The sequence below is a fragment of the Conger conger genome, chromosome 4 (genome assembly GCF_963514075.1).
Source record: "Conger conger chromosome 4, fConCon1.1, whole genome shotgun sequence".
Lineage (NCBI taxonomy): Eukaryota > Metazoa > Chordata > Actinopteri > Anguilliformes > Congridae > Conger > Conger conger.
The window spans coordinates 61285569-61306208 of NC_083763.1; the positions used below are offsets into that span (position 1 = coordinate 61285569).

The 20640-nt window shown below is 39.6% G+C and overlaps 1 protein-coding gene across 3 annotated transcripts in view; it reads left to right on the forward strand.

Moving 5' to 3' along the window:
• The window catches only part of LOC133125794 (myosin-16-like), a 123020-nt gene extending 119226 nt beyond the window's left edge, over positions 1-3794 (forward strand). For all 3 annotated transcript variants that reach the window (XM_061237406.1, XM_061237407.1, XM_061237408.1), the window contains one exon: positions 2532-3794. In XM_061237406.1, coding sequence (XP_061093390.1) covers positions 2532-2945 — 414 coding nt within the window. In that variant the 3' untranslated portion in view covers positions 2946-3794. The remainder of the gene's footprint in view (positions 1-2531) is intronic.
• The last annotated feature ends 16846 nt before the right edge of the window (positions 3795-20640 follow it).

Below are 20640 nucleotides of genomic sequence, written 5' to 3' on the forward strand. Positions count from 1 at the left end.
TCGGTTAGCACTTAAAGATTTGTTCCCTCTTTATCTTGCTACATTTTGAAACGGGAATGTAAAAATGAATTGTCTGAATGTCAGTAACTCACATTTCTCCAAACTATACTGGCAACAGCTAGATGCAGTCCACTGACCAAGAGTTCTTGTTTGAGTGTTTCTGGAGGCTTTCACATAACGTGAAAAAAATTTGTATTATGGGACCCATGTACTTGAGTACAGTGAATGAAGCATCCATGATAATTTCCAAAAATATGGATGGTTGTGCCATTCACATGGTTGTGCCATTCACATGCACTAAGTCTAACATATCACAAATAACTGAACAGTAATGGAATAATTCAAGAATTTGATTTAGAGTCTAGCCATTACAGCTCATTTTATGTTTTCTTCATGTTCATTTCTAGGGCAATTTAGCTTTCTTTTTGCTACTTTTTATAACTTCAGGAAACTTTGCATTTATTTTGATCTTTTAGGAGGAATTGAAGTGGGCTAGCTCAACAATGGAAGAGCAGTGCCTAATCTGTGCATCTATCCTGACCTTTGGGATTCACCCACTACTACACCATACTGCCAAATGGTGTTAGTCATACAACAATTAAAAGCAGAAACAAAAAGGCTCTGTAACTAAGGGAAATAAAAACAAACTGAAATATTAGAGGGTGTGTCCCATAATTTTTTAATATTACACTTGATGCAATTTCAAACTTTAATATTTTCACTTTAGAATCTGCCCTCAAGACCACAGTCGATTAATTTTGACTATTCACATGCAGTACACAGTACTTTGCCTTTGGTGGTGTTGCTAGGAGTGAATTTTGAGTGATGGAATGAGCTGTAATGTTTTGTAAACGCGCTGGAACAAGCTGCAGATGGTTATTTATTTATTCAATATTCTGTTGAATTGTAGAATTCCCCCTTCGCCAAGGCAGGTCTTTTCCTGGCAGCACTCTGCATCGTTCTCCTGAGGTTATGCCATGCCTCTGAACCCACCCGAACCCCCCCCCCCCCCCCCCCAAAACAAACCGTTTGCAAGCTGTAGTTTTCACAAAAACCCCAAACTGCATGTTAGCAAGGTTATTTTCCCATTTGTCCCACTTTTCCTGTGTGTGTCTGCCTGCCCGCCTGCCTGGGTGCGTTGTGTTGTGTGCCTGTCCGTTTGTTGTGGTGAGGCTGCCCCTGTGTGCCACAGGAAGGGACATAAGGTTCCTATAAAGAAGATGGAGAGGGAGGGAGAGGGAGGGAGAGAGAGAGAGAGATCATGTGAACTGTGGTCTGTGTTTCATGTCCTCTGGGATGGCCGCAGTCCCACAGAGAGCCGCAGCCCTAGGTGAACAGCGCTCCTGCTGCTTTCATCTCTCTCCAGTGCCTATTGCAGGCTGGCTGCCCTTCCCTCAGCTACACTCCCTCCTAGCTGTGCTGAGACACATGTGTTTCTCTGTGGCCTGCTGTACTCATGTGCCTTCCAACAGTGGTTTTGGTAGACTTGCAGCAAGTAACCGCTAAAACAAAGTGTGGCTCCTAATTGGCTGAAAGACATGCTGTACGTATCTTGGAATTCCCCTGTGTGTGTGTGTGTGTGTGTACGCATATGTGTCTGGGTGTGTGTCTGTTTGTGTGTGTGTGTGTGTGTGTGTGTGTGTTGATATTTAAAAATGTATTATATGACTTTTTTCGGGAGTGGGGTGGGGTTAAAGAGGCATTTTGCTGACCTTGTATTTTGTGAGATAATTTTTTCTTGATTTCTCTATTTTTCCCCTCCGTCCCTCACAGAACCACACAGACTGGCTCTACTTAAAGTGTAATTATAGCACAAAAATAAAAGATAATTATGTTTTCCCTCATTCTCCATCATGCTGAATCTTTTGAATGACCCGTAGGTCCGGAGTCTAATTCCATCTCTTTTCCCTACTTTGATGTGATTGTCTGCAGTAGTTAACTGCTTGTTTTGATATGGTGTGATTTGTTTTGTTTCATGGTTAACTGTAAAAATCGTGTTTAAATCGTATCCACTAATCTTTTAAATTGGTTGTTTTCATCTGTAAATTATGCTATTACATGGTTTCTATGCATTCATATCAAACGCTCAGAAAACGTCAGCAGAAAAAAGAAAAAGATATATATTTTTTCAAATCTGCATTTCTGTATCCATATGGGTGAAACCAGCCATGATAAATGATTGTTACATAATGGATGTCGATTAATTCTTCCAAATGTTACGCATATTTATTCCTGTGTGTTTATAACAATATATCACATTTCCAAATGGCAGCGCATATCTTTGAGAAATACTGTCATTCTCTGATCAAGAGACTCAATTTGATCGTGAAAGGGGATTTACTGTTTATTGTTCTGTTCCCAGTATTTTTGGTTCACGTTTACTCGGTAACCTGATATAAAATGGGACTAATAGTAACCAGTGGAGGCAGTCCCCTGTGTAAAGTATCTCCTTGGAGAACATGTGCAAACAGCTTAATTATGGCGAATGTGCAGTAATTCCATAAACTGTGTTTTTAACCTGCTTCCTCCAGCTGAGCACTGTGAGCGCAGAGAACGCGGAGCTGAGGAGGCTCCTGGAGCAGGAGAGGGCCCAGCGCAGACAGCTGGAGGTGCTGCTGAAGAGACCGCGTTCCCCCTGGTCTCCGTCCACCGGCAGCCTCTCCCAGCGCCTCCCCCTGACCCCGCTGCGGCCCCCGCCCCTCGCCCAGCCCGCCGCCCCCCCGCGAGGGCCCTCCAGCGGCCCTGAGGGGGGGGAGACGGCGGCCTTAACGAGAGGGGACCTTGAAGAAGCGCGGATGAGAGACTCGCCGGATAAGTCGTACTGGATCCAGAGAGTGGGAGAGCTCTCCGCTCAGCTGCAGGAGAGCACCGAGTACTGGTCAGAGAAAATGAGTGACCTGGCGGCCGAAGTCGAGCACGCCCAGTTCGCCTCCCCGAAGAAGTGAAGTCGCTGTCTCCCACCACCCCCTACCCCCCCCAGACCAAACGGGACTCACATTCACCCTGAAAACTTGAAAACATGGAATGTACTGTATGGGCACAGGGAAATGAGTGGCTTAGGGTGCCTTCCGAAGCACCTGCTCTGAACTATCCGTATTGCACTGGGAATAATACCATGTATATAGATACAAACGTCTTGAGTGAAGGAAGTTTATTAATATTTATTATTGACATGAAATTGATCAGGTTAGCGGTTGTTTGGCGAAGGTTAATGTTGTGCCTTGTTCTAATTTTGTTGGTTTGCTCATTTATAAAGCGTTGGTTTTTATTGGTCAGCGAGATGCGTTTCATCTGGTGTGTGTGCATTAAAGTGCCAGGAGCCCCATAATGCACAGGAAATGAGTGCTCATCTCTGTCCACTGGCTGCTCCCTCATAAATAAGTGATGGGATGAATCACCTTCTTTGTTAGTCCTGCATGCTGATGATACATTGTTATTTCTCCTCCGTTTGTATTGTGCACCAACAGTCTCATCATGTCCCCTCGGCTAAAGTGCGCTTTTTGTTTTGTTTTTCCTCAGAATGATTAGACCGAATGACTTTGACAGAAATTACAGACGGCCAACCTTTTTTCTTCCAAATGCCTCCACAATGCTTAACCATTTTTAATGCCCATTTATAGGAGCGTGCTTCTATAGCCTTGTTTGTCCATAGAGTTTATAGAAGCCTTTAATATGATTCTGTGAGTTCCGTTGTATTCTGCTATTGTAGTCTGTCCTTGCCATGTTCTTTTCTTTCCTTTGTCCTTTTCAGTTGCCCCTATAACTATAGATTAATAAATGTATCAACAACCAAAGGAATAATGCAAGGTTTTTGTAAGCAAGCAAGTAAGATTTGCTGCAAACATTAATGTTCCAAGTTAACTAGCATCTGACACAATAACACTTCAGTCACTGGAAAGCAGCTTTGATTATGCGAATATCAAATGTTTTCATTCCGTACATTCATCCATTCTCTCTCTCGCTCTCGCGCTCTCTCTCTCTTGCTCTCTCTCTCTCTTTCTCTTTCTCTCAGATGTTTTTCTCTGACAATGGAGACCTGTGTTTGAAATGGCTGTGAAGGCAGTGGTATTTAAAAAGGCAAAGCAGGGGTGGACAAGGCTATGTTGGCTAAACAAGGAGACCTTTAAGCCTGCTCTTTGAAATGACTCTTCTTTTTAGAAAGTGGACCCGTTTCACTGTGTTAATGAGGGACTGTTAGTAAATCCAGAAGCTTGAACATGGCATTTTCTGTTATCCCCAAGATGCAGAACAACATTAAGCTTCTGACATATTTTTTCCGAGGATTATACATTTTAATGAGGGAAGGCAGGCTTGTTAGTGGTATTAGTCATTTGCACTGTCACAGTAAAAAGGAAAAAAAGAAACTTTTTTCTTATAAATATACACTCGCTCACAAACACGCTCACACGTACAGTATTCATTAAAAATAAAAACGGTGGCTTTTAAGGCTTGGAGGCAAAGCCAAAGGCAATGTTCAGACAAAGTTCCTTGGAAAGAATCATGAGGCTGATCATTTGTTGTTCTTGAAAATGGCGTAAGGTTTTACAGAGGTTAAGCTGGCTTTTGATGCGTTTTAAACTCATTTTAGCTCAGCTGAGGGATTAATGCTGCACCTTCCACCCCCTCCCGAACACGTGTCCTAATGTTCATAGCAGCGAGCGTTTTTCATACACACAAACCAGAATCGGGCTTTCTCTGCCGCTCAACTTCCTGCAGTAATTCCACTTAATGAACATGTGGTTTTGTGTGTGTGGTCTCCTGGAAAAGTTAGTACACTCAAAATTTGCAGTTTCAGTATTTTCGTTTCATCCAAAATTAGCGTTCTTTTTTATGCGAACCAAGGCTTTAACAACAGGGCATGTTGACAATTACAGAAGTGATTATGGTACATTATTTTACTTCTGCATTAAAACGAAAACAACTCCAGGGTCATCCCAGCTGAGGTGCTTGTTTAAAAGGCATTTAGCACGTGTGTCTGCTCCCTCACCCGGAGTGCTGATGTTTCAGATGAGATTAAAACAAGACGTGGATGCTACGAGCTGGCGCCATCATTTTCACTCTGTAACTCCCTGAACTCTAATCCATTTGGGTGAGGTAATTGTGTCCCTGCTTACAGTCACTGATATAGTGCTGTGCATTTTCATTCTGCCTGGGCGCACCTTTGCACTATAGCCATAAACAGCCCAAACTCATCATAACAAATGATTGTCTTTTGCTTTATTCAAGGCTGGCGTTCTGCATCTCCAGCGAGTTTATTGTCCTCTTTCCTTCAGGACTGCAAGCGGGCTAATCACGCTGTACGCTGTTGTTATCGAAATGGTAATTGGTCTTGTTAAATTTGTATTGTAAAATGGCTCTGGGATCATTCTCATACACGCAGAGAACTTAACTGCCTTAAATTTCTGAGGCTTTTTGGCGGGGGGTGCACATTTTACTTCATGAAGTGCATTTGAACATTATGGCAAAGGACTGCAGGCAATAAGCTTCATTCCAGATACTTCTCCTTATTTGAATGCATAATGTCTGCATGTTAGATTGTCAGGAAATGAAAACTAATGCAAATGAGAATTCTTTCCCTTTTAAAAGAACATTATGAGCATTACGCTGCTCGGGCAAGCACTGCCTTTTCTCATAATCCATCAATATGCTTCTTAAATTGGCTTTTAAATTTGAAACAAAAAGTCCATATATGAAGAACATCTGCACCTGATTAGGCTGTAAATGAGGACAGAAAGATGCCTGTTTGAATCTGGGCTGATTACTTGTAGCATTCAGAGCACATTTTAACATGACCTCCCAGCAGGGTCATGGGGTTACAACTCTCCAATGTTTTCAAGATGAGCAGGGTAGGAACACAGATCAACGGAACATGTACAGTATGTACAAAATTGCTGTTTCTTTATTTTAAATGCACTCATTTGGATTGCAGTCTCACACCAGAAACACAACCTCTATAAAGGTGTGAAGGGCCTTGAAAAAGGGGTAAGACTGGGAGTGTGGTGGGTTCGGGGACATGAAATGGATGTTTTGAATGACTGCATTTTTTTAAGGCTTTGTTTTATGCTTTCTCTTAAAAAACCCCCCAGTCACCATTGAATCAGGCCATAACCTGTACAGTAACAAACGTGTACAGCTATTTTCTTTTTTTTTAACCCTTTATGTTTTGGGCCCTGTTTGGGTGTACAGCCCTCAGGCCTGGGTCCTGTCAGCCCGGCTGAGGGGGAGAGAAAGGGTTAACCCCAGCAGAGAGGTGACCTTTATCCTTATGTGCTCACTCATTTTTTTTTATCAAACCTCTCCAAAGGGACTCATCATACGCCGGGCTCTATGAAGGGAAAAGGGAGAGCATTGTCCTTATCACCTCCTTCCAGAAAGTGGTAGAGTAATAGGACTTTGTAAGGAGAAATGAAGACCAGTCTGATGGCGGCTGATTAAAAATTGACTCTGCCACATCAAAGAGGAGTTGAAGGTGAAAATGATGATCACTTCCCTCTCCCAGGGACCGCCACCATTTCCTTTATTCAACCTTGAAAGGTTCTTTCTGAATAAGAAAATATCCCTCGAGTCCGTTCAGGGGAGGCGGGATGGGGAAAAATGTAGATCAGTGAGCCCATTCTTCATATTAAAAAATAATAATAATATTCAATTTTTTGTTAATGACATCTTAGAATAGCCTGTTAGTTATCAATGTTGAGGAATTAATCCTTGCTTAAGTTCCCACTCCGGGCATCAGACTTCCCTTAATGGCAGTTACTTAGAAAGGGGACAGACACAACAATTCTGCAAGGCCCCCTGTTTAAAATTCACAATTGAGCAGGTTTCAATTTAAATCTGGGTGTCATATTTCTTACTTCTACCGTAAATTTTTCCCCCCACAAAATGTACCACAATTTTATGTAAACCTTCCTATATTTTATGTGCATTTAAAGGTTTCCATGTCACTGTAAATGAGGAAATGCATACCATCATAGGTCTTTTCCTGTATCTGTCTGCATGTTGTGAAGAGAATGCTCCGCCACATATGCCATGCACATTGCACATCTGTAATGGGGCCCAGAACCTCCCAGGAAAAAACATGCCATTTGTTATATTTTGCCCTTATAATAATGTGTTCAAATATAATATACAGGCTGCAGCTATTAATAAAATTATTCAAATGTGGGTTGAATTTAATTAAAAAAAATTTTTAATATGTTTATAACTGTTCATTACAGTTTTCAATGGGGAGGGAATACAACTTAATCCTCAATTGTTATTTTTCAATACAAGTACTGTTTATCACAAACGATGTCTAATGCACAGTACTACGTTTTGCTTTTTATTTATTGAAATATGGAATTACAACTCGGTGTATGCTATTATTTATAATTGAACACCTCAATGACACGTGATTATTTTATGTTTTATTATTCTCGTTAAACAAAAGGGTGATGATGCATTTTGGGTTTGTACACTGCTCTGTAATCCTGCTCTAAAACGGAGCGCATGAACTGTACTCTTCCACTGTGTCTAGCTAAATCTCGGAAATGAATTTTCAGACTGGGAGAATGGACATCACAGAGCAAATTTTTTTTTGGTTCCCCGCCGTTCCATTCATATTCAAGTCCCGGCCAGTACAAACTGGCACTCCGCTGACTACACAAATGGAAAGGGAGTCTGAGTGGCTGGTGTTGTGGTGAGGAGAGACGCAGAGTTCCTGCTTTCAGCGCCTGTGCTTGTTTCCGGGTGAGAGTGGAACGACTCGAGACAGACCGACTGCAGCTACTGCCAACCGTCTGCTCGCGGATGTCCTGGTGGGCCGCCAGATTCAGAGATTCATCCAGCGATTACTGAAGTAGCGTAGCGCACTGTGTTGTGCTACCTCCTGCGTTACTTTTCTTCTTTCTTCTTTCTTTTTGATGGGTTATGTAAGGCTGTCCACACCCGGCCTCTTTATTGGCGAATCTCAAATAATGTCCATAAAGTACATGTTGAATGTTGTTTAGCATACAGACGGTACAAGACGTCATTTGCTATTCTTTCACTTGTGTCCCTTTTTCAAAGAATGTATTCCATTTTATTTTATGCTGCGGACGAAACTTTACCCCATTAAGTGTATCACTTAAAGCATTGTAAATTGTTGGTCGGAAGTGTGAAAGACATTGTAATTAGTCATTTCAGTAAAACTGAATCTGCTTTACATACTATTTCCAGCATTCACTGTATAGTATGCATTAATGGCAGTGATATAATATAATTGCGTGAAGACATAAAACAAATTCTCCCTGCATCTAGTTATTTGTTTTAATACACAACTGTTGAGAGCCAGAAGGCAAGTGGGCTAAAAATCAAGTGTATATATAAAAATAAATAAAATGGAAAATTTACCAAGGCTGTCATCAAAGTGTTATGTATTTACAAATGCAATTATGAGTCCCACTTTTCCAGCACATTAAGTGACAAGCAAGGAAATCCAGCATGACAGTCAGTAGAATTAAAATCAAGTGTGTATCTTTGAAAGTTTACACCAATACAGTATATTCTTGACACAAGATGAAAACTTCACACCTATTAATGCAGTAGCTGTGCTTACAGATATTTCTGTCTGTTATCTTGCAGGGGATGTTAAAATGGATTTAGTATATGGGGTGGGGGGAAATCAACAAGGGACGCAGGCAGTCGCACTCTGAATTTGGCACTGTCATGGTTTTGTGAATTGCAAATATTTCAGTGCTAATAGGCAAATTATGAAAAGAACCTAACCGTGTCCAGAAATCCTCCTTTCTAAACCATACCTTTTATTTTATTTTTTTACACATTTCTCTGAAAAAAGGTAAATGCTAAATTGACTTTCAGTTCTGTCCTGCTGTATGTGTGTATCATCTAAAATAAATTAATGTTATGATCAAGCTAATCATTTCAGTTTCTGGTTGTCATGCCACTTGAGCTGGGACAATATACAGTAGCTTATATTATGAAAGCCAAACCTTGTGATCAGCGGTTTCCGCTTAATCTTCTGTTGAACATCTCATTACAAAATGTGGAGAAATCCATACAGTACATTCACACTCCCAAATGGCAATCTTTATTATCAAGAGCTGACGATGGGGAACATCTTGACTTTGAGTGTTTGGTGGTCCTTGTTCTAGAAATCTCATATACGGTACTATCCGAGTGGAACATATATGTGAAGCTCGATATTAACCTCCAGTCTCTAAGACGTTTCCTCAATGTTAATCCAATGTTACCTCAACACTATTGCTAACATCCCAAACACCAATGGTCCAGCAAAGAGGGTCTGTATTCTCTGCAGAAAGATTCAAACCCAGTGTAAAACAACCGAAGAGGTAACAGGGATACACTAATATAAACCTGACTGGACATTTGTGTGACACAGAACCTAGAGAACTGAGCCAATCAGCTGGCCAGGCAATGCCAGCCTCTTCACAGAATTGCCCACTCATGTTGCATTCCATTTTTAATTACGGCCATTTTGGGTAAGGTCTCTCTGACCGAGGACTAGGTTATAGCTGTGTTTTTCTATCCCAGCCGAGAAGCATTAATGGATCCTGCTCTACCTGTAGCGGTGCACCTGTTTTGTCCTTTGTAGTTTGATCTTGATGACTATGACACTACCCTCCCCAGCCTTTTTATAAACTGAGAGAAAATGCATCTAATTATGGGTAATTCATTACTTAGACAAATTCTGATATTAAATCATTATTTGTTATATATATTCTTATTATATGTTGGATATATTAATATAGTATAGCTTCTAATAGTTTACAATGTGAAAATATTATATTTATAATAAATTATACTTACATGTCATAAGAATCCATTTGTGAAATTTTGGGAATCAGCAGTAATCATTTAGAACATATGTTGATAAATCAGAAATACATTAGTATATTTTTCAATATTGTAAACATTACCATATGATAGCTATTTCATTAAAATATTTGCCAGTGATTGTATTTTGGTATGTGGCTGGATTGAATGTTTTCTCTTTTTTTGCATTGACTTAAATTTGGCAATCATCTTGATTCTGATTTCTAAAAACTGATCAATGTGCACACAGTACAAGAAGGACAACTATCTTTTGTTCAAATTCTCTGTGGTGAAGAAATGACAAATGAGATTTGTGGACATAGAGATGGATGCACAGATTCAATATGAACAGGGCCAGCTCAGAACAGGCACCTGTAAAAATTTCTGCTATTAATCTTCTCTCCACTCCAAGGCTGAAATGGAGCCTTTTTAAAACAGTGCAATCTCATTCCCTACAGCGCCTCAAACCATGGGCCTGCTGTTATGATAACGAAAGCAATACAAAGAAAGTCAAATATGTATGTGTATGTGTGTGTGTGTGTGTGTGTGTGTGTGTCGGGGAGTTATTGCCAGAGAAAAGAGGCTGCTCCATGAGAACAAAAGGGGATCAGCTTTCATCTGCTCCACAACCAAAAATCTGGGGAATATGATAATTCACCAAACTCACTGATGTGAGCACTATGGAAACCATATGGCAGCAGTGCATTTTGGAATGCCTATACAATATTTGTTGATTTCTTTTGACACAAATGTGAAAATATGCAAACTTTCATGGAGAGTTACACCCTTGGAGAGTCATTCCCTGGCTGTGGAATTGAAAACCGTTCAATACAATGATGGACACTATAGTCTCTCTGTACATGTTTTGCAAAAGTATCAGTTTTTGAAAAACGCATTTTTAGTCTTTATGTTTACCGGTATTTACATATGAATACCAGTCAAGCATGAAGACGCATACACCCTTGGCCATGGAAGTCCCAGTGATTGATAGGGGTTTAGTGGACCTGTAACGCCCTCACTGGTTCCTAGACCACATATCAAAAAGGGCATTAGATTCTGGCACGGTTGAGAAGTTTGGCTTGGCAGGAGCCCAGAAGTTAATAGCCGGGGATATGTAGGTTATGAATAAGGTGCACTTCCAGTGCTATGAGAGGCACCCATCATGGACCTTGCTGGCAGAGAGCCTGACCACAGACGTTCCCAATGTCCCCACTTCTTTCCAGAATGTTCCTCTCTCTCACAGGCCCAAAAATTAAAACATAAACTTGTCACACGGGAGAGATCATTACATGCATTCAGATGGATTCTGCGTGAAAGACGCTTGCAGACAACTGCCAGAGTAATGGGCCAACTCAAGTTTGCTTGCCTGAGGCTCCTGCCACTTTTTTGTTTCCTCAAAACTCAATCTGACGATCCCCCTAATTTTGAGGAGATGCACCGCTCTCTGGCAAATTTTAATTGGCTCAGTGCAGAATTTTTATTTTCCGTAGGGATTACGCTGGCTTTTCTTCTAATATCAACTGAGCATTTTTGCACTGCGCAAGGTTTGGTGTTTCATATCTGTCGGTGCTTTTAAGATGGAATCGGATCACAGCTTAACGTGGAGTGCCAAAGGAGCTGCAGGTAGAGGTGAGGTATGTTGGGGGGGGGGGGGAGGAGGTGGTCTTTAAACCGCTCCCTTGAAGTCTGCCTTTAATAACATTGCTTTATGAAATAATAATTACAATAATGGCAACACATATATGTAATATTGCATTTTTAATAAAGAACGTGATGTGCATATTCTGCTTTTAAAGACTAATACTTCGATGCAGCATTTGCTTAATATGCGCTTGAAACCTCTCAGTGGTAGTGTAGCAACAGAATAATTTATTAAAACAAATGCCACATTTTACAAAATACCCAAATTAAATATGACCACTACTAAAAGATGTAATGCAGGAGTATAAAATATGCATGAAATTATGTAAATGTGGTGGAAAAACACTTCCAGCTAAACTTGTCTACTGGTTTTCTGTAAGATTGCCAAAACTGAAATAAAAGCAGCATTCAGCTGAATGTTTGGACATCTGGTTACTTTTTCCCTTCAATGGGAGGATAGTATTCAGTATCTTGTATGAAAATGGGCAGCAGAGTCTGCAGTTACCTACTGTACATTTGAATTTCCACTACAGTCAAAATACGTAGTTACTCAGCATCATTTACTTTTAGTAACACATCAATGAGGAATTTGTATGTCTTTTTTCTGAGTCGGCCATGCCAAAGACAACCAGTTTAAAGTCATTAATTCGGTCTGAACTTTTATTTTCACTTAAGAGCAGTGCTGACAATTTAAGCATGTTAGTAAGTTCAACTTTGTATTTAAGCAACAATTACAAATATTGCTATTTCTGAACAGTTTAGTTTCTATCTATGGATCCAATAAGGGAATATTTTTTTCTATTGTTGTGAAAAAAATGTGAATGGTCACTTTAGGTAATCTAGATGTAAGTAAAAAAATTAGAGTGGAAAGAACAAAGGATGATACAGAATGAATGTGCTGCAGTTCACATTTTTATTTAGACTGATTTGCATATGAGGATGTTAACATTTGATAAAACAATGGCCCCTTCTTGTAAAATCTCTCTCTCTTTCTTTCTCCTCTCTCTCTCTCTCTCTCTCTCTCTCTCTCCCTCTCTCTCTCTCATCCTCTCATCTGCTGCCCCCTGTTGGATTCCAAGCTAGAGAGACTACACCAAGTGTTGAGACTACACCTTTTTGCACACAAAGATCTGTTGATATTATTATTTTTCTGGAAACCGTGTGTCACTGGCCACTGATTAATAAAGACAGACTTCATGTTATATTATATTATTTTCTCACCTGAATCTAGGAACGTCAAGTCATGTCTCATTCTTTTCACTGAACAATAAGTGACATAGTGCAAGCTACTGGACATGCTAGGGCCAAAAATAAATAATAATTATTAACATTGTACTGAAAAAGGCCACAATGCAAACATGTTATGTGTTGTACATTGATAGGTGTGTACACTGTATTAGTGCACTAAAGAATGTGACTGCGAAATACAGTTCTTATATACCGACAAACTACATAATATCCATATTGGCAACAAAACCAGTAACACGATAATATCTTACAAAATAGTTGTTATTGCTTAGTGTCTCACAACTGTTTTACTGGAGCACATAACCAGGATTTTCTATGAAAGCTTGATTGGTTCTGACCGACCGGTCGTAAGTGGAACTGGTCGCAAGTCGTCCTATGTTATAATTACCTTACATATATTATACTGTGTAATGATATTATAATCATCTTTAAGTCGTATTTTATCAATATATTCTTTGTTCATTATTGTTATAACCATTGTATCACCGGTCTTAGTACTGTCATCATCTTTTTACATATTTTACCAACGTTCTTTTTGTTCATTATTGTTATAACCAATATACGTACTGTACAGTATCATCTTTCTACACATTATATAAAAATTCACCCTTTTTCAGACATTTTTCTTCCGACATTGTTCAACCTTTTTTTAGTTAGTCAATTTAACAATCTTTTTATCTCTAATGCTAACTGCTTCTGTACAATCTTTTTATATCTTTCTTTAGAAATTACGCACAGTCGTGGTCGTAAAGGCGAACGATCGTAAGTTTCATAGGTCGTAAGTCGACGACTACCTGTATCTCTAAATAGTGCATTTATTCTGACCTTGAGACTCTGCTAAATGCATCCTATTTGCTTTTGTTCCCTTAAACATAGTTATTCCCTTTGATTAAGTACCCACTTCCACCAGGTTCATCCATGTACTGTATCTGTTTCTTATTTTGGTCTTTAACAATTGTCCTTCATCCAAGGAGTTACTCAGCCAAAGGAGTTACTCAGGAAAATTATGCATGAGCTGGATGTCTACCTGAAGAGGTTACTTAATTTAATGGAACCTGTACGCACTTAATGAAAGATGAGTGCACTATACCAGGTGCACTTTTGGTCGTCAGCAGCTCTGCCCGCTGAAGGTCAGCCTTTGATGAGGCTGTGGCAGAAAGAAAATGTGAGCCCGCATTTGAAAAAGTATCCGTTTCTGCTTGAAACTATTAAGCACAATTAATATTCTCGGTCATGCTTATTACAACTTCATACACTATTGTCTATCATTGCGTTTCATTGGTTACGTATAATTCTACTACTTCTTTATCATCTCTGGCATGTGCTACCCATTTGGCATTCACTGGTGTCCATGGTCAGACACATCATTTAATTGCTTTAGAACCAAAAAAAAAAAAAAAAAAAGAAGTTTCTTCTGCAATTGGCTCTTTGTAGCTAAATTTAATTTTCTGTGCTATCAGAATACAGGAGCACTTCGAAGTGTGAAAATACATTAAAAGTCATTACAAGCAATAAAGTCAGATTGTGTACATAGAAGCAGCACTTTTGCAGGGTACAGCTCATAATTCTTGCAGAATGGGCTTCACCATTAGATAATTGACCCTGTCTTTTTTAAAGTGCACACATTTAGCAGCTGAGGGCCTCTGAGATCAAAAGCAACACTGAGAGTCTAAGCTGCTCCTCCTCGCAAGCGTTAATTTTGATGCTTCGCCACAATCATGTGACTTCTCTACTTTGATTCAGAAAATCACTTCTGCACCATGCAAATGTATCTTTGGGCCTAAGAAAGCATGTGGGATGGTATACTATATATTTTAATCATTGGTGAGGGCATAACAGATAGTGTTGATCACATAGTGCACTGCGTATGTGTCATGACTTCAGAAAAACTGAGTAGAATGCTTTGTAGGTGAAGCAAAAAAGCTCTTGTTGAAGACAAATTTAAAGTCATTGATACTGTAGCCATGTTGAATTTCCCATTAAACCATTCAAACAGCTTGTTTTTATGAGCAGATTGCCTGTTGGTATGCATGGAATATAAATAAGGTGTGTTTGGCTTCTTGACAGTGAAAATAATTGTTCTTGTGACAGTTGTCTTCATTAGGTTTAGTTGGTCAAATTTGAAGTCAGGTAATAAGACAAATTGTTTAAATTAAATCAATGTAAATAAATAAATAAAAGTAAAAGTCATAGTAGTATTGATCAGCTGTAAGCATGTTTCTTTGAAATTTGAGAGATCAACGATCTCTGGGAGGATGTTTGAACGAGTTGGGCTCTGACTGAATGGAGTTGGGCTCTGGCTGAATGGAGTTGGGCTCTGAATGGAGTTGGGCTCTGGCTGAATGGAGTTGGGCTCTGGCTGAATAGAGTTGGGCTCTAAATGGAGTTGGGCTCTGACTGAATGGAGTTGGGCTCTGAATGGAGTTGGGCTCTGGCTGAATGGAGTTGAGCTCTGAATAGAGTTGGGCTCTGGCTGAATGGAGTTGGGCTCTGACTGACTGCAGTTGGGCTTTGACTGACTGCAGTTGGGCTCTGGCTGAATGGAGTTGGGCTTTGGCTGAATGGAGTTGGGCTTTGACTGACTGCAGTTGGGCTTTGACTGACTGCAGTTGGGCTCTGGCTGAATGGAGTTGGGCTTTGAATGACTGCAGCTGGGCTTTGACTGACTGCAGTTGGGCTCTGGCTGAATGGAGTTGGGCTTTGGCTGAATGGAGTTGGGCTTTGGCTGAATGGAGTTGGGCTTTGACTGACTGCAGCTGGGCTTTGACTGACTGCAGTTGGGCTTTGACTGACTGCAGTTGGGCTCTGGCTGAATGGAGTTGGGCTCTGGCTGACTGAAGTTGGGCTCTGGCTAGGGCGGCCTGTAGCGTAGTGGTTAAGGTAAAGGACTGGGACACGCAAGGTCAAAAAGCAGATGTGTGTGTTTATGTACTTTTGCTGATTTTATATATTTAATTGAATTGCATGCATCTGGCAGGATATCATTATTTTTTATAAAGATTTCCGGAATTGATTTATAAACATTCACACATCTATAGCCCATTTGTGCATACATGTCCATCCAATCTCCCCACTATCTATTGGTAATTTGATACATGCTTGTGTTTCCAACACATAATTTCAAACATTTTACACACATTTTTCTTGCCATCATTTTCCCTGAAAATCTGCAGTAATGCTTGCATTGGTGAATTGATGCATTATGTCATTTGCTGCCAATTTTCCGCATATGTCAGTTATACAGTCCTTTAATGTGAGTGACACTTCACTCAGTAAAGTGCACTCTTTTATATATGCCAACTATATCCTATAATGCATTGAATACCATTCGATGTTATCTTTAAATATTTATCCTGGCTGAATGACAATGTTAGTGATAGAATGAGCCCAAACAGTACAGCCCCTATTGCTGCTCAGCGCCTCATACAGTAACTGCCCTAAGAGCTTTGGGACACATCGAGAGAGTAAATAGGATTTTCTTACAGATGAGCATAATCTAGTTCAAATATCCTATCTGTAATTCTGCAGCCACACAACGAGTGTTTAAAGTGTCAAAATTAGGAGTAACTGAATATTCCGTCCGTAAACAGGATAGAATTGAGCGTGTCTCATTGAAATGCCCAAGGTCCATAATTCTTTTGGAGGTTGTCTTTGAATGTCTTGAAACAGCAGTAAACCGAGTATACTCATAGGTCCTGCAGCATCTGTATAATGTTGCTTCCCCAATGCATTCCTCACAGAAATGGAACATATTGGAATATACACTCACCGAGCACTTTATTAGGAACATTTACTTTATTACACTTACTTATTGATGCGATTATCTAATCAGCCAATTGTGTGGCAGCAGTACAGTGCAGACAATCATGTTGGAGCTTCAGTTAATGTTCACATCAACCATCAGAATGGGGAAAACATTTGATCTAAGTGATTTTGATCGTGGAATGATTGTTGGTGGAAGACAGGGTGGTTTGAATATCTGAGAAACTGTTGATCTCCAGATTTTCAGACACACACACTAGTCTCTAGCGTTTGCAAAGAGTGGTGCAAAAAAACGAAACAAAAAAATCCTGTGAGCAGCAATGCCTTTTTAATGGGACAGTCAGAGGAGAATGGCCAGACTGGTCAAAGCTGACAGGAAGGTGATAGGAAATAACCACACATCACAACAGTGGTATGCAGAAGAGCATCTCTGAATATACAACACATCATACCCCTAAGTGGATAGGCTACAGCAGTAGAAGTCTAATAAATACTAATAATAAAGTGCTCAGTGAGTATCTGAACCTGGCAATCATTTGTATATTTCTTTATAAAGTGAAGTAATACAAATATCTTGATGATGCCTTTTATTTCAATATACCGTATATCCAATGCCTGATGGTGAATTCTCAGAAAGGACTACTGCTACCATGCCTTTTTTGTGCTCTGATAACTGTGCCCTGCTGCAGAAGCATTTTAAAAAGACATGCTCAGACATATCTTTGGCTAGAGTGCATGTGTGGCTCTACAGTAGCACATGGTTCTCATAAGGGTGAGAATTGGCGTGAAGTGAAATATCACATCTGGACCTTTTATTTCAAATATATGGGCAGCCTACACCGCTATGTATTGCCTCTTTGACTCAAAGAATCTTTAATTAACAAGAGCGATCACCTGTCATTTTTATTAATTCTAGAGTGTGTTCACATTCAAAATCTAAGACTGCATTTAGATTTTGAAGGTAACACCATTGTATAAATAATTGTACATAAAATATAAGTACAAACACCAAACACCATTCCAGTCCAATGCATTTGGTGTGATGCAATTTTCATATATACTAATGTGTGCCTTAAAAAGGTCAACACAGAACATGTTGCCTCTAGCCAGTACTTTAATGGCATAATATTTTTTCTGTCTTGAATTTACAGTGTGTATTAAAATGCTTTAGTTTGTTTTAGCGCAATTAAGCTAAATGTAGCCATGTTGCTACTGCATTATCACAGTGCTGTGACAGAAGGTAGGGCAGTGAGGGGCAATGTAAAAACCAGGCTTTTGAATGTACACTTTCCTTCTGAAGAAAGGTATTACCAATTTCCCTCTGCCATGAAGCCCAGTTTGATGTTCACAAGGCCACAAAATATGCTGACATTAGAGTAATTGCCATTCCCTTTGAATTCTGGATCTGTGAATGGATCCCGTTGAACAAGGGCTGATCTGTTTAAGATCACGGAAAGCATAGATACAAAGACACAGAGTCAACATTTAGAACAAGGGAAAATGTTTTGCGTACAACAAATATGAAAATGTTGAAATCACCAAGATTAAAAATTCTATGCAGGTACATCAGTTTGTGTAAAATAGATAGATTAAAAGATTAATGCTTATATCCATAACTGCTAGCATATTCCTTAGGAAAGTTTATGTATATGCAAGGATGTAAATTATTGAGGTATACAGAGGTTTTATATCTGTGAACTGGCTTCAGTGTTTGAGTAAACCTTAGCGTGCTTAGAATGATTCTTGAATCATGGTGAATGAAGAAAACTACTATATCCACAAAGTACAGCCCCATTTAAGGCTTTTTGCTAAATCAACATGATTATTCTCATAGTTAAAAGTCCAATGGTCTTCTTTTAATATTTACTAATAGTTTGCTTTGAGTTCCTCTATCTGTGTCCAGCATGAAGCCTTGTAGTTCAGACTAGGTTCAACGCTACTCGCTAACTCATCTCGTGGAAGCTGCACTGTCTCAGATGCTAAATATGTGGTCACAAATAGGACACATGGGCATGTTGGAACTGATGCATGCTTTATAAAAGTGCTTCTGTAAAAACATCTGTAAGTATTGTATATTGCTTCTGGCATTAATATCCAAAATTGCCAGTATACTGTACAGAACACTACTTTAAAGAGTTGAGTTGAATGAAGGGTTAAATCTTAAGCATTCTGGCCAGTGGTGAGTACATGTTGTCTGAAGTACTGTAGAAATACATTATACAGGAGCATTGTCCAAGATCTGTGCAGATACCTTGATGGAGAGCAGGCTGACATTAGCGTTAGGGCTGATCAATTTCATTTCCTGTCTTTTCAGGCTTTTGACAATGCATTACATTAATGTTCATTAATGTTTTGGCTCTTTTTACATTTATGCAGATGCATGTGTTTATATATAGCAATATAGCTATTGATAGCTAGCTGAGTTAATGTTCGGCATGTAAACAGCTCAAACAGAAAATATAAACCCAAAGCCCAGACATGCACTCAGTCGCTTTGTCTGGTTTGTAATCGCAAGGTAGCGTGGAGGTAGTTTGCCCATTGGTACCGCTGCGCTGCTATAAAATTAGATAAGTATCAAACAAAAACTAAATCGTGAAATACAACTGATATTTTGCACAGGCATAGTTTCTCCCAAACTCAAAGGTCCTCTTGATATATTATAAATATATTATCTATATATTTTTCTTTATCTCTTTGGTCCAAATAAGAAATGTTTTGCTTAATAATTTTTATACAAATCTTTGTCAGCAGTTTGTTTTCTTTGACAATTTTGACACAAATCTCTGTGGTAATCGGCGTCGTTGCTACACCTTATGAATGGCTGCACCTTCAAGCTACGTCACGACTGCCTCCCACATCATGACCATGTCTGCCCTATGTAGCTGTGCGGTCAGGGCATTGACATTTTATTGGTTTCAAAGCACATTGTATGTATATGTTTGACTCTTTCATTGGATTTCAATTCAAGTACTCTTCCATTTTTTTCTTTGCAGATTTTTTTCACCCGATGTCTGGCATGCATACACTGTCATTTAATGCTAGAGTTGCAATTATAGGGGGCATAGTAGGGATACAGAGTAAAAGAGGGGGGTCCTCTTCTTTCCAGCCTAGTTTATTCAGTACGAAGTGGAAAGAGGTACCCCAGGAGCATTGTTTTGATGCATGGTAAATTATAATAAATATTGTCATACACCCGTTAGGATATTATTAAAATGTTTAACTTGTGAGAAACTAGAATTATAGGCCTGTTGCTCTGTATTCAACACCAGTTTAGTGACCTACCTTACTCCAATTACATTCTGTTTCAGTGACAAAAAAGAATACCGAGATAAGAATTGGCAAATCAGATGTTATTTACTTCTGAGTGTTCACCCATGAAATTAAGAGTTCATTACCACGGCGTTCAGAGACTGGAGTTTTTCACCCATAACTTCCAGCATGCCAAAATAAAAGCAATCCACAAGACACAGTGTTGAATATGAATGTTAGTTTTGTCAAACTGCTTCTTTTTTTTTATGCTACCACCTTTTAAAATATGATAAACCAGCTTTCTTCTGAGGCTTACCTAATGAAATTCCCATCTGAAATAAATAATAGATGAAAAATTCACCATGCACACATAGCAAAAGATGAGACCGACCTGGTAGATTTCCTGAAAAGCAGTATGCACCGTTCTTGGGAACAAAGTTTTGGCTTATCAGAGATTACTCCATAAGCATGCCCGGTGGCTGCTATATTTTAGCTTGCAGCTATGTCCAATTTGAGGTTTCTATGTTAAAGAGTGGCAGAATTCATGCATGTGAATGTCTTTGGTTTTTGGGCAAGTTGCGTTCACATCCCCTTCCTTTTGTGCGTGTTCTTCTGCTTGTGCTTATGTTGCACATATATTTTTAACCTAGTAATATGACCCTTCCATTGGTTAGTCAAAGTTAACCCAAGATACCAACAGTACCTGCTGACTGATGCAGTATCTTTACTTAGACAATGCTAACTCTCCCTTCGTATTGAAAGGCAGGCAGTATAGAAAACAGCCGGTGTCCGGTGTGGAGGGCGAGGGCCTCTGAACGGCTCTTCAGCAGATGTGCTCCTTGTGTGGGTGCGGGTGGCACAGCTGTGGCTGGAGAGGGACTATTGCTGATTTCTAATGAGAGATTCCAAATGAAAGAATCCTGGATCCTG